General features: G+C 35.3%; 1 protein-coding gene across 7 annotated transcripts in view; it reads right to left on the bottom strand.

Moving 5' to 3' along the window:
* Nucleotides 1-442: 442 nt before the first annotated feature.
* The window catches only part of KIF20B (kinesin family member 20B), a 75,841-nt gene continuing 54,426 nt past the window's right edge, over nucleotides 443-21,857 (bottom strand). For 4 of the 7 annotated variants that reach the window (XM_032836767.1, XM_032836786.1, XM_032836747.1 and 1 more), the window contains exons 23-33: nucleotides 21,550-21,675; nucleotides 20,556-20,683; nucleotides 19,013-19,168; nucleotides 14,279-14,455; nucleotides 12,521-12,631; nucleotides 10,114-10,311; nucleotides 9,052-9,120; nucleotides 7,312-7,413; nucleotides 6,774-6,924; nucleotides 2,301-2,443; nucleotides 443-682 (exon numbers count right to left, since the gene is read on the bottom strand). In XM_032836767.1, the coding sequence (XP_032692658.1) occupies nucleotides 605-682; nucleotides 2,301-2,443; nucleotides 6,774-6,924; nucleotides 7,312-7,413; nucleotides 9,052-9,120; nucleotides 10,114-10,311; nucleotides 12,521-12,631; nucleotides 14,279-14,455; nucleotides 19,013-19,168; nucleotides 20,556-20,683; nucleotides 21,550-21,675 (1,439 nt within the window). In that variant the 3' untranslated portion in view covers nucleotides 443-604. The remainder of the gene's footprint in view (nucleotides 683-2,300; nucleotides 2,444-6,773; nucleotides 6,925-7,311; nucleotides 7,414-9,051; nucleotides 9,121-10,113; nucleotides 10,312-12,520; nucleotides 12,632-14,278; nucleotides 14,456-19,012; nucleotides 19,169-20,555; nucleotides 20,684-21,549; nucleotides 21,676-21,857) is intronic. The other 3 variants (XM_032836795.1, XM_032836776.1, XM_032836764.1) reach the window with 2 other exon arrangements.

The raw sequence follows: 21,857 nt of genomic DNA on the forward strand, positions 1-21,857 counted from the left end.
AAAGATATTGTAATTAAAGACTTGAGATCTTTTCTAAATTATGTGCCCACAAATTCTGGCAACTAGGAGACCTGTACACACTTACTCCTGGATCTTAGCTATACTCCAAACAGACACATAAAATCAGTTGTATTTCCTAACAAATGAAGTAAAAACAATTCATAAGACACTGTTAAATACAGTAATCCAAATATGTGACCTATGATATATGTAAAAAAAACAAAACAAAAAAACAGCATCCTTCCTAGGATCTTCACTGATCCTATGCCTAGGATAAAAGGAAAATGAACAGAGTTTTTATATAGCATAATGTATAAACTTGTCAAATCACTAAGTTGTATACCTGAAACTAATGTAACATTGTGTGTCAACTATACTTAAAAAAAGAAAAAGAAAAGGAAACTATTATAACAAGTCTTAGAAAAGTAGACAAATGGTGCTGTTTATTGTCTTTATTGAATTAAAATTATACTATGTATAAAATAGCAATGTATACACAGGAATTAATGCATTATAATATATACAATTATCTTTGAAAAGTCAGGACTCAAGTTACAATGATTATGAACATAAAACCTGTATTAAAACATTTTCCATAAGTGATTTATTTAGCTGTTTTAGTTCGGAGTCGTCGTTTGAGAATCTGATGATCACTTTCCTTTACTTTATGGTCCATCAAAATCTGAAATTAACAATTTCATAATATTTTTATAAATAAAATGTTATTTATAATTTAGTAAGATCTATTCATGTGTTTAATAATTGAAATAACAGGTACAATGTTTTTGTCCCTTTAGACTATAAGTATACTAATCTATTAAAAAGCATTATCTAAAGTAATAGATTTTGTAATGATTCTTCCAACACTACCTAACATAGGATTAAAATAATCTACACTCTATACTGATTTCAGGACATATATAGCTTGAAGTAATTACTGAAATATTTGGAGGCAAGTACCTCAAATACTGTTTAAGAAAAAACCTTTCACAGCAACAAGTACAAAAATCCCCCCTTATCTGTGAGGCCTAGGTTACAAGTGGATGCCTGAAACCAAGGATAGTACCAAACCCTACGTTTATTGTTTTTTCCTATATATACATACCTATGATACAGTATAACTTATGAGTTAGGCACATTATTGTATTAACAACAATTCACTAACAATTATAACAACATACTACAGTAGGTTATGTCAATGTTGTATGTCTCTTCTAAGTATTTTATCTACTGTAGTCTCCCATCTTCTTCTTATGATGAGAAATGATAAAACGCCTATGTGATGAGATGAAGTAAGGTGAATGACGTGGAGGCACTGTGACATAGTGCTAGGCTATTACTGATCTTCTGAAATATATCAGAAGGAGGATCATCTGCTTCCAGACCATGAAGACCACAGGACACAGAAACCATGGAAAGCAAAACCAAGGATAAGAAGGGACTACTATAGTGCTCGCTTCAGCAGCACATATACTAAGAAGGGACTACTGTATATAACTTAGAAGAATAGAAAGAGCATTATATTGCAACTAAGAAAAGAAAGAACTTCGGTCAAGGGAAGAAATTATACATTAATCAGACAGATAGTGAAAAGTGACCAAGAGAATAGTATTTCCTATTGGCCCTAATTCTTTACCACCTGCCTTCCAGTGTCTGGTATCTGATATCTACTGTTGCAAAAGGTCTCTGCCCTGATTTCTCTGAGCCACTTCCTGTTGAAGGCTTCTCCTTAAATTACTTTTCTACCATCCCTTTCAACCACTAGGCAAATGCAAGCATGATGGAAAATCAGAACTTTCCCTGTAATAGCACAGATTGTACTGAGTGAAGAGATGAGTCATCGAGTCAGGATGACAAACTACAGTCTTTTCTTAAAAGAACCTGGAAGGCTTAGAGGAAAGGTGGGAGGAAATGACTGAATGTCAATTCTATATTTTTACCAGGCCCACTTAGGCCAGATTTGTACAACTCTTGTAACAAAGTTAACAACAAAAAAAAAATAGCTGTTAGAAGCAAATAAATGACTGAACAGTGATAATTCTATTGATGGGATTAAAATTTCTCTGATTAATTTACAAATGTAAATAGGTGACACTTGTATACATTAATGCACTACTTACAATTATTATAAAGTTAACACATCAGATAGCAAAAGTATAACATTTAAAGCATACTCCAAGAGATCTGATCTAAAGAATAAAAATTCAAACCATTATAAAATTCAGATTGTTATGAATACTCCCAAATTAAAAAGAACATGAACAGTTTTATTTTTAAGAAAGCCAAAAAGAGTAGCTTACCACTTGCCCAGATATATCAATAGGAGATGAAATTTCATTTGTGTATAATTTCCGTTTGGCCCGTTTTGGTCGAGACATATTTTCTTTACTTACTTCTACATTTGAGAGCTTTGAAGAGCTCATTGTTTCAATTATCTTCTTTGCTGTGAAGGAAAAAATGGAACAAGATGGGATCAGGAGGGAGACAAACCATAAGAGACTCTTAATCTCATAAAACAAACTGAAGGTTGCTGGGGGGTGGGGCGGTTAGAGATACGGTGGCTGGGTGATGGACACTGGGGAGGGTATCTGCTATGGTGAATGCTGTGAAATGTGTAAGCCTGATGATTCACAGACCTGTACCCTTGTGGCAAATAATACATTAAATGTTAATTTAAAAAAATTTAAAAATCTTGTTTGGATCTAAAAAAAAAAAAAGTGTATGTGTGTGTGTATACGTGTGTATGTGTGTGTGTATATATATATATATATATATATATATAAATTATTTAAATCCTGAAACAAATAACTTTCTAACTGAAAAGGTATGATCCTTAATAAAGAAAAACATACCAAATTAAAGAGAAAAAGCACTGTGAAAGGACATGACTAGTCAACTCACAAAGAAAAAAATTAACTGTCTCATAAACACATGAATAATGATGAACAGCAAAAACAAAAAAACAAAACATCATTTGGCTAATGTCAAAAAAGGTCTGGTAAATTAGAGTACAGCCAATAAAATTCAGGTGTTTTTAATGACTTGGAAAGGCTCATGCTGTTATGCAAAAAAGCCTGGACCATGAAGCAGTACGCATATGTAAAGATATCCACAATAAACGTTAAGTGAAAGTAGTTTAGAATTGTAAGCCCTTTGCTTATCACTAATACACACATACACACACACATAGAGTAAATCAAATTCTTAATAGTTGATTGCTTCTGGGAAGTGGAATAAAAATTTTCAATTCTTACTTTGTACATTTGTCTTTCAACAGGTACGTATTAATTTTAATAGAAAACATATTTCCATCTGGGAAACCTCCTGGGTAGAAAATCCTTGTACATATAGTATCAAGTATATTTTTTTAAATAGAAAAAATATTGAAGGAAATATGCTAAATTGAAATCTACTTGTAAAGTGTTAATTTGTCCTTGAAAGACCTGAGCTGCCCAATGTCAGAGCAGCCAATTAAGTCAATAAGCCACAATGAAAGTAACACTTAAACCTTTAACTACTTACTGCAATAATAGAATAAGCAAGAGGCAAAACGTGAGAAAGTGCCAACTCCCACCCCCACCTTCTGTCTTTCCCCACGTGTGGTCCAGGTCAGGAAGATCAGAACAGAACTGGGAGGTCACCCCCTGCCAAGGGAGCACTGAACAAAAAGCTCTTGCACAGAAGTTTTATGGATCTTGGGACTGGAGGCCAGAGGAAGGGCTACGAATGGAAAAGTAAAGTCAGAGGAGAAAGTGTCTTCAAGCTTCTCTCCCCTTTCCTGCCATAAGAAGGTCTTAGGCAGAAGTGCCTGAGGAATTTCTCTGCTGAAGGGCCCTGGTAAAGAGGCTCTCAATGAAGAGCTAGAACTACAGATATGCACCAGGGCATTGCTGGCCAGGGTCCTGAGTCCTTGGCTCCTTTCAGAAACTGCTCACCTTTGCTGTGGAGAGGGCAGTTTTCCCCATGAGGCCTAACAGGTAAAGCCTTTGTAAATGCCTATGGTCAGCCTAAAAAGAAGATTTTGGCCAGTACCACCAAACTCCTCATTACAGTGTGCCAGCCCGATACTAAGAGCTGAGAATGGGAACCATACAGACACGCTGCACTTATGAAGCTTATACTGTAGTGCAAAAAGTCAGAAAACAAAAATCATAGCTTAACTAATTCAATTTGCACTTTGAAAAGATCACGGGCGGCCACACACTGGATGGACAAGAGATAGGTAAGAGGAAAAAGTTGGAAAACCAGTGAATGAAGGAATGAAATAACGGTGATTATCTAGAACAGATTTTTAAAATTAATATCTGTTTTTTCCCCCTACATTTCCAAGTGATCAACAACAGACACAGTGTAGTTATAATGCAAAATAGGGGTATCTTCTACTCCTAGAAATAACTTTTAAAAAATCCACACTAGGGGCACCTGGTTGGCCCAGCCAGAAAAGCATTTGACTCTAGATCTCCGGGTTGTGAGTTCAAGCCCCATGCTGGGTACAGAGATTAAATAAATAAACGTAACAAAACAAAAGAACAAACAAACAACAATAACAACAGCAGCAAAAAAAACAGGCGCCTAGGTAGCTCAATCCTTGTGTCTGCCTTCAGCTCAGGTCATGATCCCAGGGTCCTGAGATTAAGCCCTACATTGGGCTTCCTGTTAAACTGGAAGCCTGCTTCTCCCTCTCCCACTCCCCCTGCTTGTGTTCCCTCTCTTCTGTCTGTCAAGTAAATAAATGAAATGAAAAAAAAAAAAAAACAAAACAAAACAAAAAAAAGACCCACACCAGGTATACAGGAAGGGAAGAGGTTATAGAGCTGAGTCAACCAAATAAGGCAGTCAATTACCATATGGGTACTTCCCTGTCCTTGAAAACCTATTTTCTTTTACTATGTAAGTGCTAATCAATATAATTTAAATAAAATACTTGTGGATCTAAAATAACAAGTCCTGCCTCTCCACATTCAGACATTTAACAGTTTGCCGTTTGTCCCTTCTATGTTTATACTAATTACACCTTTTAAAAAAGTACATATTTTTTGAAAAATATATACAAATGGGGTCTGGTAAGTCTGAAGTTCCCAAGCTGTGCACTAAGACTAGAGCCAACTCACAAGAGCATCTTGAAATATTTTAAATATTCAAAGAAAACAGTGACACACAATAGCTCAAGATAATTCATAGTTTCAAATGATAACATATTACATTCCTTTCGATGATGATGTATCTTTGCAACCCTGATTTTCAGAAGCTGAGTTTTCAGTGGTTGTTTGGCCTTAGTACTAATGGATAAAATATTTGGTGTTTCTCTGGGTACAGGGGAACAATGAAAACAAAACAAAAATATCACTCACTGAGACATTAAGGGCACTGTGAACGAAGAAAGTTTGGGGACCTCAGTGTTAAGTTTTTACAGAAAAGTGTTTTCAGACTTCTACTATCCCCTGCTTTAGTTCCTTTCCTTCCCCATTCTCCTCACTTCTAGTCTCTAATTTATCCAAGTGCTACCACTGAGGCAATCTCCTGAAAATCTACTCTACTGTCTGCCCCTTTCCCCAATGCTCTCTCCACACTCTCCATGTCAGATATGTACTGTTACCCCCAAAGTGCCTGCATATGCTCTACACTCTCCTGGTACTATGCCTCTGTTAAAACTGTTCCCCTACAGCAGATGTGTGTATGTGGGTGTATGTGTGTACATATACATGTATGTTTGTGTTTATGTGTATGTGTACAGAAAAAGTATAGATCTTAGTATAGTGTTTATACATAGGTAGTTAATAAGGTTAATGTTATATTATAAAGAAAAAAGCATGAAGCAACTAAACCCAATAGATATTTACAGAAATACATATTTTTGATATATATGAATTGATAATGTTTGTCAATGCATAGAAAAAAATACTATAAGAATATATACCATAATATAGTGGTTACCTCTAGAGGGTGTAATCCTGCCAGGATTTCAATACCCAAGTTAATCCCATCTCTTTCAAAAATTAAAATTTTCCCTTAGCCTCTGAATCAAAATAGCTCTCTTCCCTCCAATATTACCACAGCACTTTGTTTGAACCCTGTAAGTACATTAAGCAAGCCGCTTTGAATTAATTTGATCCTTGAACAACACAGAGCTTTGGGGTGCTGACCCCTGCATAATGTCAAAACTCTGAGTTCAACTTTTGACTCTCCAAAAATTTAACTACTAATAGCCTACCATTGATCACAACTCTTACTGATTAACACACATTTTGTATGTATTATATATTGAATTCTAACAATAAACTAGAGAAAACAAAATGTTATTGAGAAAATCATAAGTAAGAGAAAATATATTTACAGTAGTGTACTTATCAAAAAACATCCGTGGGGCACCTGTGTGACTCAGGCCTTTGAATCTTGATTCTGGCTCAGGTCATGATTTCAGGGCTGAGAGATTAAGCCTTCTGTCGGGCTCCACGCTGGACATGGAGCCTGCTTGGGATTCTCTTTCCCTCTCCCTCTGCCCCCACCTCTAAAAACAAAAGAAAACAAAAACCATCCACATATACGTCGACCTGTGCTGTTCAAACCCGTGTTGCTCAAGGCTCAACTGTACTCACATATGGTTAGTTCTCTTCCACTCCAGTGAACGTCTAAGCATCACAGCCTCTCACACTCTCCCATAGTAATCAAAATAAGACAATGTTCGAACAATGGTAATCACTGTTGTTGAGTTTACACACTAGTCAGATATTAGAAAACATCTAACATAAAAGGTCATTTAGTTTTCTGCAAACCTTTTGATTGAAGAATTGTTGGAGAATGTTGTAAGAAGTCTCCAAATTTCTGTAGTGTTCCTTCTTTTTTCTTAGTGGTCACATTTGTATTAACTGTGGATGCCTGACTCCGTAAAGAGTATGTTTTCTTAGATGACGGACGTGTGGAAACCTAAAAAACAAATATTTTTTGTTACTGTCAATGAGAAATGTTAAAAGGAAACAGTTGTAACCATAGCTGAATTAAAAGAGGCCACAAATTCACAGGCAAGGAACTTGGGATTAAGTAAATGAGAGGAGGATAAAAGAACCAAGGCATAGCAAGATGGGTGTGACAGGCTGACTCAGAAGTATTGAAGGGCCTGCTGCTGGCCCAATGCTAAAGGTTATACCCTAAGCCAAATTAGATGAATAAGAAATGGAATAAAAATGAGTTATAACTGGACAAAAGTGGATTTCTGAGTAATTACTGATCAATTTTTACATCTTTATTTTTATATTCTACTTTATAAATATAAGTTAAGAAAATGGTCAATTCTGAACACATTAAAAGACAAACCTTTTGTTCCTTTTTGACAGAAGAATTTCTATGCTCAGAAACAGGAGACTTCAGATTAGGTCTGGGTGTAGCATTCTTCTTATTTTCACATTTCACCAAGTCCTAAAAAATGAATTTCAGTACTAGTTAATTCCTAACAATATTTTCTTTGTCTAGGCTTTTAAAAAAGATGATTTTTTTTTCTTTTGAATATTTTATTTATTTATTTGACAGAGAGAGAGAGAGATCATAAGTAGGCAGAGCAGCAGGCAGAGAGAGGAGGGAAGCTGGCTCCCGGCTGAGCAGAGAGCCAATGGGGGCTTGATCCCAGGACCCTGAGATCATGACCTAAGCCAAAGGCAGAGGCTTAACCCACTGAGCCACCCAGGCATCCCAAGATGATGGTTTTTAACCAAGGGTGATTTTGACCCTAGGAGACACTGACAACGTCTGGAGATATTCTGGGTTGTCATTGCTGGGGTAGGAAGGTGTTTACTGGCAACTAGTAGTAGAGGCCAGCAATGCTCCTAAATACCCTTATAAATGCATAGGAGAGCTTTCCAAAACAGAGGTGTATAAACCCAATATCAATCATGCTGAAATTGAGAAACCCTGACCGAAGGTATGACTTTTTCTCCCAACTTCATTGAGGTATTACTGACATATAACATAGGTAAGTTTAAGATGTACAATGTGAGGATTTAATACACACATATATGGGAACATGACTGAAGGTATGAATTTTTCACACACATCATAAATAATGAAATTACATAAGCTAAATAAGAAATAGTAGAAGGGATACCATCTTTTATTTGAACCCCATTTCTAGAATATAGCAATATATCTACTCTTTCTCCGACTCCCAAATCATGCAGAGTCTCTATGTTTAAGATCTCTTATTGAAATCTGGCAGCATCAAAAACAAAACAGAACAAGAATAAGTAAAAATCTTAAAATGTTAAAATCAAGAAATATAATCTATCTTCCCTACTAAATATGTATGACATATTACTTTTTTTCTCCCATATAACTTCTCTTAGGACAAAGTCTCTTGTAGTATATTAACTGAATCAAACTCATACAAATCGTAGTTGTACCAAAGATTATAAACATAAAAGGGGAAAAAAAAAGGCAAGAAAAGAAACAAAGAAAAGATTATGACTGAACCTCAGAATTCAAGTTACAAAGCAAAAGTCATAAGGGTAATAAGAAGTGGACTTCCTGAAAGGGGAAAGACAGACGGCATCAATGGGAAACAAACGCACAGTAGTAATGCATCATACTTGCAGTGTGCAATGAAGAGGGCTCTAGAGTCTTCCCTGGGTTAGAACGTACAGAGCACTACACAAGTGGTTGTCATGAGGACCTTACAACACTCGGTTTACTAGAGCAGTGAAGAGCTAGTAAAATCAGGAAAAACCTTAAGTTTCTACACGATTTATCTACACCAATCTGGATATCTATTCTGAAAAACACTTGGGGAGTATATACCAACAGTAAAATGAATAAAATAATGGGTTTTCAAATCCCTGAATACACAATCAATTTTTCCTTTTCCCTTGAAAAAAATGAATCAAGGAAAAGTCAAAATAGATCATAATGAAATTAAAATACTATTTTAATGTTATCTAAAATTTATTAAATATAAATTAAATAAATATTGAATAAAAGTTAAAAAGGCTCTACTAAACAAGCACTGAAGTATTCTAGGTGTAGCAGGAAAGATGCTAAACAAATTTCATTTGGCAAATTTATTACCTGACAGAGAGCCTCAGGAGTATGGTTAATATTATTTCTGCTCTTCCACCAGCTTGAAAATATACTATTCTTTAAAGAGGTAGAAAAAAAAAAGTTGAAGAAAAGTTATTGTGCTAGAGAGTTTATAATTAGCTTTAAATTTAAAACAAGTTACTTTTTAAAATAAATATTACCATTTATTATGTATCCACCAAATGTGGAACAAAAGCTAAGCATTTTAAAAATATTATCTCTAATCCTTTATTTCCAAAAGGGGTAAACTGAGAATGAGAAAGTTTATGTGACCGGCCAAACCTGCTTGACTAGGATACAGCAGAAGATTTGCTAACCCTACAATTAGAGAGCTACAGTACAAAGTAGTAAAGAGTTTGTATCCTACCACTAAACAGAGGTCCACATTTTAATACACCAGCTGATAGAAAAACTCTCTCTTCCAAAATCTACTATAACCATAGGGAACTAGATTTTAGTTAAATAACAAAGATTATACTCGAGCAATTTAGCCATTTGGTTTCTGTAATATATCAACCCTTTTCTCTTCCACTAGAGGGAAAAGTCACTAAGTTTGAACAGGACTGGTATACTGAAATAGCTTTCCACTGAAATCTACCACTGATCAACCTATCACAGCTTCAATGAAACAAAGGCTAAGTTTTAATAACCCTAAGCTTTTTGCTTAAGGACTATTCAACTACAATAATATTCTTTTTTTTCAAGATTTTATTTATTTATATGACAGAGAGAGAGAGACAGCGAGAGAGGGAACACAAGCAGGGGGAGTGAAAGAGGGAGAGGCAGGCTTCCTGATGAGCAGGAAGCCCACTGCGGGGCTTGATCCCAGAACCCTGGGATCATGCATGCACCAAAGGCAGCCACTTAACGATGGAACCATTAAGGTGCCCCACAATAATATTCTTAAGGAGTACAAAATATGCCACAAATTATGATTTTGGTCTCCAATAACAGTGCTTATGAACAAGAGGGCAGTATGAAAGTTTAATTATGTATAATAACTAAGCTTAAGTTTTGCTTGTTAAATTTACTCATTAGTTAAGTACTTACCTCCTCCATTTCATTACTCTTCCTCTTCCGGGCCTTGGGAATCTTAACCGTCACGGGTAAAGTGCAACCAGGGTGTTTCACTGCCATTTTGTTTGGCCGTAAAGGTGTAAATTGAATCTCTAACTCAGGTTTTGGAAATCGAGTGGTTTGATTATTTTCTGTTGACACTTCACAAGAGTCAAGAACTACAGAGCCATCCTACAACAGAATTAAAAAGAAAAACAAATCTTATTTGCAGAATATGAATTCATGAATCACCAAGAATTAACTCTTTCAAATACCTATCAGAGACAATGAATTAGAAAAGATTAAAAGAGTGCTGGGTCAAATTAACCACAGCAAGGACAGAAAGATGAAGTTATGATCTACCCTCTCCAGGTTTATACATGATATGTTAAAATCCAAGGAAACAGAGATCAGTATTTCCCAAACTTGTATGATCATAAGGATAATTTAGACAATTTGTTTAGAAGATTCTTGGACCCTACCACAAACCTACTACTGAGTTTGTTGGTACTCCATTTTTATTTTGCACCCAGGACAAAGAGCCTCACCAGTCCCACCTACCTCTTAGTCCTGGCCCTAGGAGGCAGGCCCCATGATGTGGGCGAGCACTGCTATTGGAGTCAGGGATGACTGGTTTGAATACTAGTTCTGCTCACCTCTTACTCTGGGTTACTTTGAGAAGGTTCCTTAATCTCTTCACTTTTTTTCTTTTCTCTTGTTGAAGAAGGCTTACCTACTTCCAGGGTTACCATGAAGAATAAATTATGGGACGTCCTGCATCACAAACCTACTAAATCAGCAATCTCCTAGGAAAGAGTCTAGGATTTTTAATAAGCACCCTAGTTAAGGTAGATTAAATTGGCTTCTAATTCTTTGTTACTCTTCCCATTGAGAAATGGAGTCTCATTCCCCTTCCTTGAATCTGAGTGGTCCTTAATGACTTCCACGGCCAACAGGATGTGGTGGAAATAACATTGTCGTTCTAAGGCTCAATCATAAGAATTCAATCATCCTGTCCTCTGAAAAGTTATTTTCACTCCCCCTTCAAAATGCCTCATTCAGAATGCAGCCACTGTGCTGTGAGAAGCCCAAGCCACACGGAGAGGCCACATATAGGTCCAGCTGAGCTCCCAGAAATCAACTATTAGCTCTATGAGTGAATCATTTTAGACTTTAAGCAAAACAGAGCATATTGATTTCATAAAGGCAAGAAAAATATACAAACCAGCATAACAAAACCATTCCCCAGAATACACAGTAACTTTTGGAATTCGTAGTAAGAATTGGAATCAGGAGGTTTAAGACATAAATTTATGTATACATATATATAGTTGTATAAACATACATAAGTTTATATATAAATTTATAAAGAAATGTTCCATATATAACTGCCTTTGCAATCAAGATTAATCTTGTTTATGAATTAACTTCAAACTTTTCTTCAAATGATATGATCTTAGTCTCTAAGGCCAATGCTAATTATCTGAAATTCCACCAAAAACTATCAAAGAAAGGGCAAGAGAAAAGAAATGGCTCCTGCTATTTCTCCAGCTTAAGATACCCCTCTCTTCCTGTTCATAGCTCGGTAAAATCTATTTACCTCAAGACCCACTATGGTGTTAGCTTCTCTAATCCACATCCACAACCACTCAGGCAAAATTCATCATATCCTCCATATTAGCACTCTTCATGACTCTTGGCCCACAAAAGGAAGTCAAACAAGTAGTCATTTAGGCATCTGTCTTACTACATTCTTTACTCCTTGAGGATGGCGATCATGCCTTATGTTTGTACTCTCAGTATTTAGCAATGTTCCCAACCAACACTGAAAACTTGCAAATGTGTTTAAAAAACAAATGCAAAAAAGGAATTTTGTCTTTAAAACTTTAAGTGACATAGAATTTTTATCTATTTCATATGTAATCTAAGACTCTATCTATTATCCAAAGTGATTCATAGAACCCTAAGCCCACTACAGATTAAGGAAACTCACCGTGAATTACTGAGATATGGTGACAAAGTTATTAAATGGGTACGATTTAAAAAAAAAAAAAATACCGAATAGAATGCATATTAAAAGGACATCTTATGAGGACATCATCCATGTTTTATCTTTTGTAGGATTTCCTATTTCTGACCATCAAGTTTGTTTATAATAACAGATCTGTTGTTTGCAATAAGTATCATTTTGAGAAGAGATTAATACCATTTGGAGATCTAATCTTCCAAAAGAATTTCACTTCTCAAAAGGCTTTAGGTTTTCCTTCCCAAAGCCAAGAGCACATACACCTAACTGCACAGCAAGATACTTACAACAACTGATTAAACTTGCAAGTGTTATTTACTAATTAACAGTCACTGTAAAGAGGGTAAAAAGTGGACTGTGTCATCAAATGCCCACCTCTACCTCATTCCTAGAAACTTCAAAACTTGTTGACTGAGGTTCCGTTTCAACTCTGCCAGGATCCATTGAACTCATATGTGTAGGCTTGATATCGACATTTTGTTCTTCCTAAGAAATATTAAAACAAGCCATTGTAACCAAATATGTATTAAAACACTTCACCTAAAGAAAAGAAAATCAAGATTTGGGTGGATTAAATCACGGAAGTAATGAAAGACTTCCTCCTCTCATTCTCAGAAACTTAGGAAAGGCTAGGAAACTTGCCAGCCTCTGGGCCTGATTGAAAGAGAAATCTAAAAGACTACTTTCAATTTTCAAAATTTTAAGTGTATTCTCTCATTTTACTTTCATTCCAACTCTCTCAGCTAGATTTGGCAAGAATCATCATTCCTACTTTCTAGATGAGGAAACCAAAACCTAGAGATGTAAAATCCCATGGCTAAGGTCTGTATTAAGTTGGAAGTGCTGGAACTCCAGCAACCACTTTGACAACACCATTCCGAAAAACTTGAGGAGTCTTGAGAATGCAATTACAGTATCAGAGTAGAAAAGACCATATTGATAACTAAACCTTTTCTTGCTGCACACCTCATCCCTTTATCTCAGTCAGGGCACGTTCTATTCCTATACTCTATTTAAGGGATCTATAAAGAAGTATCAGATTATATTTTTAAACTTGATAAATTCCACCATTCCACCTTGATAAACTTGATAAATTCCACAATTCCACCACTTGAAAAATTCTGCCTTCTCACAACTGCCATCAAAAGCAGAAGTTATATATATCCTTTATGTCACCTACCCAAATAAAAAAGGTTGTACCGAATCTACAATATGGAACAACTAGCATGTATTGACATCCACTGTGGTAAAAACTGTGCTGTTTTGCAAATGTTCTCAATTTTCACAATTCTATTAGGAAGACATTACTATCTCTGTTTTAGAGAAGTTTAGATGTAGTAAGTAATTTTCCCAAAGATCCCGAAACCACAGTGACAGCAACACACACCTAATTTTTCTGTTTCTAGTCTGTGCTATTTATACCACGTGCTACTACCTCTTTTTTTTTAGCAGTCTTCCTCTTAGAATCATGAAGTCTTTGTTTGTGACAGACAGGCACATACATTTATCTTCCTATTGTCTGGAGGCAGCAGATTTTTAAGCATTGATCATTTATTTTGGAAATACTAGCTTCAGATGTACTCTGATTCGATTATACCAGGAAGTAGCTATCTGTGAAATGCAATCCTCTCTCCATGCAGGGTTCCCAACCCTGATGTAATATTACAAAAGTAACTCCTGAATGACTCACCATCGTGAGTCACTATCAAAACAATTCATTTTCAAAACAATTCATATCTTTATATAGTCAACTATATAGTTGTTAGGGTGGGCCCAAGTATTTAAATATTACCAAGAGTTCAGGTTGAATCACATTTCCACATTTGAGAGGTAGATGAGGGACTAAATCACAAATTGTTTATTTTCTAATTACACTACCTGAAAGATATGACCAAAATATTTGAGGAAGTACTATTTCTCAGTTGGTTACTGGCAAATCAATCATAATGATAAAACTCTGAAAACATGACATACATAATAACTACCCAAATAACTTTTCCAACTCTGATTCCTCTGTGATCTATTGAAACTTATTTTTTTATCTCCTGAGAGTTAATCAATTAAATAATTGTGAAAAATTCCTGTGTTCAATTAAAAAAAGGCATTGAAAGATAAGGATAAGATTCTACTCACGGTTTTAGGAGGCTCCAAAGTGATCTTTCTTAATTGTTCAATTTCATTATCTTTCTGGATATTACTGGAGATCAGTTCCTTCAGCTGTACTTCTAAAGCTGCAACCAGTTGATCCCGTTCTTCTCGCCACTTCTGAAGATTCTCATCTTTCTCTGCTAGTTGTGCTGTAAGTATTTCCTAACCAGAAAATAAAGAAAACATTATGAAAGTAAGAATTTTTTGAAATTTTTACTAGAAATAACACAACTATGAATAAGACATGGAACAAACTACATAGTTAAGGCTAGATAAAATATTTACTTGTAAAACAAAATATACAATGCCTTCACATATTTACTGCCCACATGCTGTATTCATCCTTATCCTACCCTCATTCCAAAAATCAGCTTATTGGTCACTTTTTCAAAAAGCAATTATGGTTTTTAAACTAATGCTAGCATTTCCCCCAGTATTTTGGAAATTAGAGGGTAAAATTACAATCAAGCAAATGACAAAATTAATAGGAACAAACAATAGAGAAATGAAAATTTGAAGTACCATTTTCAGTGAGTTCTAAAACCATGAAATAGTGGTGAATTAAAGAAAATATGCATCAGACCTAAACATGAGAAGCCACAAAACACTGCTGAAAGAAAAATACATCAATAAATGGAGAAAGAATTTGTGCTCAATGATCAAAAGACTCCATATTGTTAAGATGTCAGTTTTCCCTAAATAGATCTAAACAAAGTCAAAACAATCTCAATCAAAATCCTGGCAGGTGAGAGTACAAGTGTATGGAAATGGGAAGGCTCTCTGTAAAAGTTATATGAAAATGCAAACGATCTAGAATAGTCAAAATTATGTTGAAAATGAAGAACAAAGTGGGAACAAATACACTGTCATTTCAAGCCTACTATAATAATCAAGACAATGTGATACTGGTAGGAACAGAGATCAGTGGAATAGAAAAGAAGGTCTACAAGCTCACGGTCAACTGACATTCTACAATAATAACACCAAAATAAGCCAGTGGAGGAAAGGACAGCCTTTTCAATAAAGAATGCTGGAACAACAGCCAAATGGAAAAAAAAAAAAAAAAAAAGAACCCTAATCCCAATCTCATACCATTACAAAAAGCAATCCTTGGACAAAAGTACCAGAGCAGTGGGAAAGTTTTTTTGTCAATAAGTACTACCAGGAAAATTAGTAATCCACATTAAAAAATTAGTGTTGATGCCTAACTCACTCCAACACAAAACTCAATACTAGAATCAAAATATGAAAGGTAAAAACCTATACAGGAAAGAGTGTAAAAGAACACCTTCATGTCTTTAGGGTTAATAAAGGAAAAGATCAGGAAAATGAACTAAAATATATTTAAGAACTCAAATTCATAAAAAGGCATTAAGGGAATAAAACGTAAACTAGAAACTGAAAAAAGGTACTTGCAACACCTGACAAGCATAGGAGGGTTCCTATCCAGAAAGTGTAAGAAGCTCCTACATATCAACTAGAAAAAGCCAGATAGTCCAAGAAGAAAAAGGTACAGGGCCCTATAATCTTCAACCTCATTAATACTCAGTTAAAACCATAAAATTGACCATAAAAATGACCAATAATACCACATTTTTGAAAATATACAGCAACTCTAATACTAATTAGAGTATAAATGGGTATAACTACTCTGAAAACCAATCTGACATTCTACCAGAGTTCGACACACATATACCCTATCATCCAACACTTCCATTCTTAGCTAACTATGCAAGAGAAATGCATGCACATGTGACTGAAAGAAATGTATAAAAATGTTTATAGGAGAATTTACATGTAATATCTCAAAGCAGAAAATAATTCACATATCCTCAGTATTAAAATGAAGAGGCCATGGTATATTCATACGCTGCAATATTCAGTAATGAAAATGGACTAATTCCAGCTATATGTGACATGAGTAATTCTCACAAACATAATGCTGAAGGAAGCCAGGTACAAACAAATGCATCCTGCATAATTCCATTTACATAAAAGTCAAAACTGGCCAAAACTAAAGTACAACATTAAGACAGAATAGTTATTACCACTAGGAAAGAAATAGAAGAGAAGCCCCCTGGGGGGCTGGTAATGTTCTATTTCTTGAAATGGGTGGTACTTAAGTGGACATTGACTTTACAACAGTTCACGGAATTACCGTTAGTTCTATTTACTGTGATTTACTGCATTACATGTGACAATTTTACAAATTAACAATTTATACCTTAATATGGCAGGACATACATCCTAGGTATAACTGCAAAGAAATATATGGGAGAAAGAAGGAAGCTAGCTTTCTCTAGGATTAAAAACTGAAAGTAGGTTATGGGGCACCTAGGGGCTCAGTCAGTTAAGCTTCCAACTCTTGATATTGGTTCAGGTCATGAGGCTCCTCATGGGGTGTAGAGTCTACTTCAGATTCTCTCCCTCTTTGCCTGTTCCTCCCTCCCTGCCCCTCAATCATGCTCTCTAGCTCTTAAAAAGAAAAACAAAACAACTTAATGTAGGTTTACTTGCTAGCACTGCTGCCAGAGGGATCACTGACTGGGAAAAGAAAATAGCTCTATTACTGGTTAGTGCTGGAGTGACGGACAGTGCCAACAGTTTTGATTCCACTTCTTGCCTCTTACTATTGCCTAGAAAAGTATGATGGGCTGTGGGACAGGAGCAGGAACTAGTAGCAACCTTGCCTGTTAAGACAAATGCAGCATCAGAGAATCATGCTCAACACATTTTCTGAAGATATACTCAATCATGTGGAATTGGGACATGAACTATGTTGCCATTTCAGAGCTGTAGTAATGACAAGTTATTAGTCTTCCATGATTTAGCTTATGACAAAAAGAGTCAAGAATCTAAGGAAATGACAACTAGGGAGCACCTGGGTGGCTCAGTTAAGCGTCTGACTTTGGCTTAGGTCATGGTCCTGGGGTCCTCGGATCGAGCCCCACATTGGGCTCTCTGTTCAGTGGGGACTCTGCTTCTCCCTCTCCTTCTGTCCCTCTCCCCAGCTCAGGCTCTCTCTCTTTAGCTCTCTCTCAAGTAAATAAATAAAATCTTAAAAAAACAAAAAACAAAAACAAAAAAAAGACAACTAATGTAATGTAGTATTATAGATCAGACCCTGGACCCAGAAAAAGATAACAGTGGTAAAATCCATGAAATTCTAATATGGTACACAATTTAGCGAAAAGAAATACAATAATGTTAATTTGTTGATTTTGATCATTGTACTATTGTGATGTGAGGTGCTAACATCAGGAGAAGTTAGTGGTAAAAACACAGGAACTCTGAATTAGTTTGGCAACTTTTCTGTAAATAAAATGATTTCAAAATAAAAAGGTAAAATTATTTTTAAAAATCAGGGGGAAAATCACCCTTAACTTACTGAAGATATTAAAGGGAAGCTCAGCTATTATCTGTAAAATTCTGTCATAAACAAAAATAACCAGCAATGACAATGTGATACTGCCAAGTTACTACTACTGAAAGGAGGCTTTTCATTTAAAGATAGTGTCAATGTGTTGCACAATAGCTTTCCTAAGACCAACAATAACTTTTAACTTCTTTTTTCTGTTGGCAACATATGGTGTCAAACAGACTAAGCAGTCAATTAAAACAGGAGAGGAAAAACAAGCTAAGAATTGCTATTAAGAGCTATAGCTACTGAAGATAAAAACTGAGGGGTATTTCTACCTATCGTCTTCAAGAAACTACTTAGTTGACTTTTTTTTAAGATTTTATTTATTTTAGGGGTGCCTGGGTGGCTCAGTGGATTAAGCCTCTGCCTTCGGCTCAGGTCATGATCCTAGTGTCCTGGGACCGAGCCCCGCATCAGGCTTCCTGCTCAATGGAGAGTCTGCTTCCCCGGTCTCTCTCTGCCTACTTGTGATCTCTGTCTGTCAAATAAATAAATAAAAATCTTAAAAAAAATTTTTTTTAATTTATTTTAGAAACAGAAAAGAACACAAGCTAGGGGAGGGACGGAGAGGGAGAGAGAATCTCAAGCAGACTCCATATTTACTGTGGACACCAACAAAGGGCTCGATCTCATGACCCCAAGACCATGACCTGAGCCAAAACCAAGGGTCAGATGCTCAACCAACTGAGCCACCCAGGCACCCATAAATGACTTTTTAATTAAAAGTCCTGATAAAATCAGCTTATGAGGGGCACCTGGGTGGCTCAGTGGGTTAAAGCCTCTGCCTTCGGCTCAGGTCATGATCCCAGGGTCCTGGGACTGAGCCCCACATCGGGCTCTCTGCTCAGCAGGGAGCCTGCTTCCCCCTCTCTCTCCTCCTGCCTCTCTGCCTGCTTGTGATCTCTGTCAAATAAATAAATAAAATCTTTAAAAAAAAAAAATCAGCTTATGAGATAACATACACCATATTAATAGAATCTACAGTTCACAATGCAAAATTTTATAATAGAGTTCACCCTGTAGCAATCAAAAGAAAGAGATGTTTAAGCTCTGCATCTAGATACTAAGATGTAATTAGGCATTTTCCCAACTTGCTAAATGGACTGAAGTAAGTTAAAATAAGAACTTAAGTGAACTTCAAAATTGGGACAGAAAAGTCATCTTACAAACAGACTGTCTTTTAAAAGAGCGAGAAAATCAGGCAACCATGTAAAGACTGGTAAAAATCTCAGGGATAAACTTAACAAACGAACGAAGCTGGTGAAATACATCAAAGATAAAGTACAATTGTTACCAACCACTTCATTTTGTTGTTTTAAACAACGCTCTCTGTCTTCAGCAAATTTTTTCATCTCTTTGTTTCGAAGATTCTCAGCTTCTTTTGCCTGAGTGATAAGCATCATTTTTTCTTCTAGCCATTTCTTTCTATCGGCTTTATATTTATGTTCACATTCCTATGTATATAAAAATAATACAAGTAACTATCACATGCTTAAGTAATACTTAAGCAACAGTCAACAAATTTATTTTTAAAACATATCATATAACCTATCATTTTTTTACCTTTTTGAAAATTAAAAATAAGTGTTTTTCCTTAAACAGTGATAAAATCAGAGTTCATTTTGGATTATAAAATGAACACTGCTTGTTTCCTTTTCTAAATGGACTTTCTTTTATAAACCATTTAAGGACTCTCCTTCATCAGTGACCTTAAGAACAAATAAACAACTTCTATTTCTGAAACAGTTATAAAGACCCAAGCCTTCTTAATGCCAGAAAAGAAAAAGCCTTGGTTTGTGATGGTCATTTCTAATTGTATCGTTTTAAAAATAAAATATTTCTGGGTAGACGGGATGCCAAGTATAAAATAACTTGTGCAACAGGACATTCATGAATCTGAGAAACACTGGGAATGGCTAGACTGAGGATATAGCTGATCAGTAATATCCATTCCAAAATTACAAAGTTTATAATCTATGTGATTAATCATTTGAGAAGAACATAAAATAAAGCAATACTCCTTAATATGAACATTCCCAATATAGCTAATATTTTTTCATAAATAATGGAATATTTACTTTGTTCTGCTTTGGGATTTTCCCAATAGAAAGGGTAAATTCTAGAATATATAATTAATAGTTAACAAAAGAAAGTATTTTTTTATTCAGTATCTGATTACATATAGCATGAATTTAAGAAAATAATTTAGATGCAGCCAACTTTTTAAAATCATTATTATGCTTTCTTCAATTTCAAAACTAGTTCCTTTTAATAAAACATATAAAATTTTAAGTGGTATTTGGTAAACCCCATTAAAAAATATTTTCTCCATATGTTGTATTCTATACAGTATTTAGAATTGAACATGGAAATAATACAAATGCAAAACAGAATATCCTTTATATAATACAGTTTCAAGTATATTCCAGTGTCCAGATACACAACTGTATTCTTCTCCAAATTTATAACTGAAAATTAAAATGATTATATACAAAATACTCTTCCTAACAGTCCTCTTTTCCATAGCAGAATTTGAGAACTAAGAAGTTTAAGGAGTAGAAAAATAGGTACAAACATATAAGATGTAGTGATTCAAGAATTAAATATATAGAATATAAAAGAGAAGACCCGACCACTATATTTTCATTGGCACTAATAGTGGTTTGTATCTTGGGAATTTCCGCCCCAATGTCATCTCAATGTATACTGAAAACTTATACCTATATGTTAACATTTCCCAGGTAATGTTTCCCCCATATTTAAATTAATTTTAAAGTATTTGCTGAATTCTCCTCTCATAAGAAATACCATGGCTAGATACATACATACATCAAATCATACCTGTAACTCATCCTGAAGCTTACTGAGCTTTTCACTAAGTGTATCTGTGTTATCCTCAAGTTCTCTGTTTGATCTTTGATTACTTTTGGCTTCCAGATCACTGCACTTTTCCTTCCATTTTTCCAATTCTAATTTGAAAACATAAAATTATTTTTTAAAGTACATGCAAAAGTTATACCATATAGAGATACATACAGCATAAGATACAGACAAGAATCAGTAGAGCCCAGAAGAAAAACATAAACACAGATAGAACTGAGACAATTCCAAGGGCTGCAGTTTGAAGAGTTCTTATAAAATGCCCAGAGAAGAGTAAGTATGAGGACCTCTTAGGAGCTCACCGAACAGTGTTCAGAGTATACAGTATAAACACATCTCAATCTTCATTATACAGGAAATCTCACATAGTTCTCAAAAAATCAAAGAAACTGTGATGGTATTCTGAAGGATGGAATCAGAGTATTTACCAAGATAAACATACAAGATGATACTAAGAAGCTGGACAGAGCTGAAACTTAGTTGAAAATTCATTTTTAATGTCTGGGAAACATTGTAAGTTACCATCTGGTTATTATGAAAGTATCCTTATTCCTTCTTTACTATGCATGATTTTACCTAGATAAAACAATTTTCATCACACTGGAAAACAGCAAGTGATAGGACACTCCAAAAACAAACCAATACTTTTTCACTATGAATTATTATAAATACTTGGGCCACCTGGGTGGCTCAGTCATTAAGCATCTGCCTTCAGCAGGTCATGATCCCAGAGTCCTGGGATGGAGCCCCACATCAGGCTCCCTGGTGGGCGGGGAGCCTGCTTCTTCCTCTCCCACTCCCCCCGCTTGTGTTCCCTCTCTCACTGTGTGTCTGTCAAATAAATAAATAAAATCTTAAAAAAAAAATACTAAAAAACTTTTAAAAAGGAAAGAAATCTAGGGAAATACAGAAAATGGCAAGTAGGTCTGGAGATATTTGAGCAGTCTTGTTTTACCCATGGCCAGTCTTTCAGCTTCCTCTAACTTAGCCTCGAGCACTCGCTCCTGCTCCACCTGAGTTTGTTCCTGTTCTTCCAGGGTCATTCGCATGTCTTCAATTATTTTTTCTTTAACATTTAGATCTAAAAATTCAGGGAGAACATTTTAGAAGCTACTAACATCTATATCTAGATACCTGACTTTTCTTGAGTTCTTCTAAAATTAAAATACACTTTTATTAACCATAATAGAATCTGCATCCCATGCAGACAGAAGCTTTGTCTTGTTCACTGTGGCATCTCAAAGGCTAGAACAGTACTGGCAG

The sequence above is a fragment of the Lontra canadensis genome, unplaced genomic scaffold (genome assembly GCF_010015895.1).
Source record: "Lontra canadensis isolate GAN:19392208 unplaced genomic scaffold, GSC_riverotter_1.0 scaffold3, whole genome shotgun sequence".
In the NCBI taxonomy this organism is placed as follows: Eukaryota; Metazoa; Chordata; class Mammalia; order Carnivora; family Mustelidae; genus Lontra; species Lontra canadensis.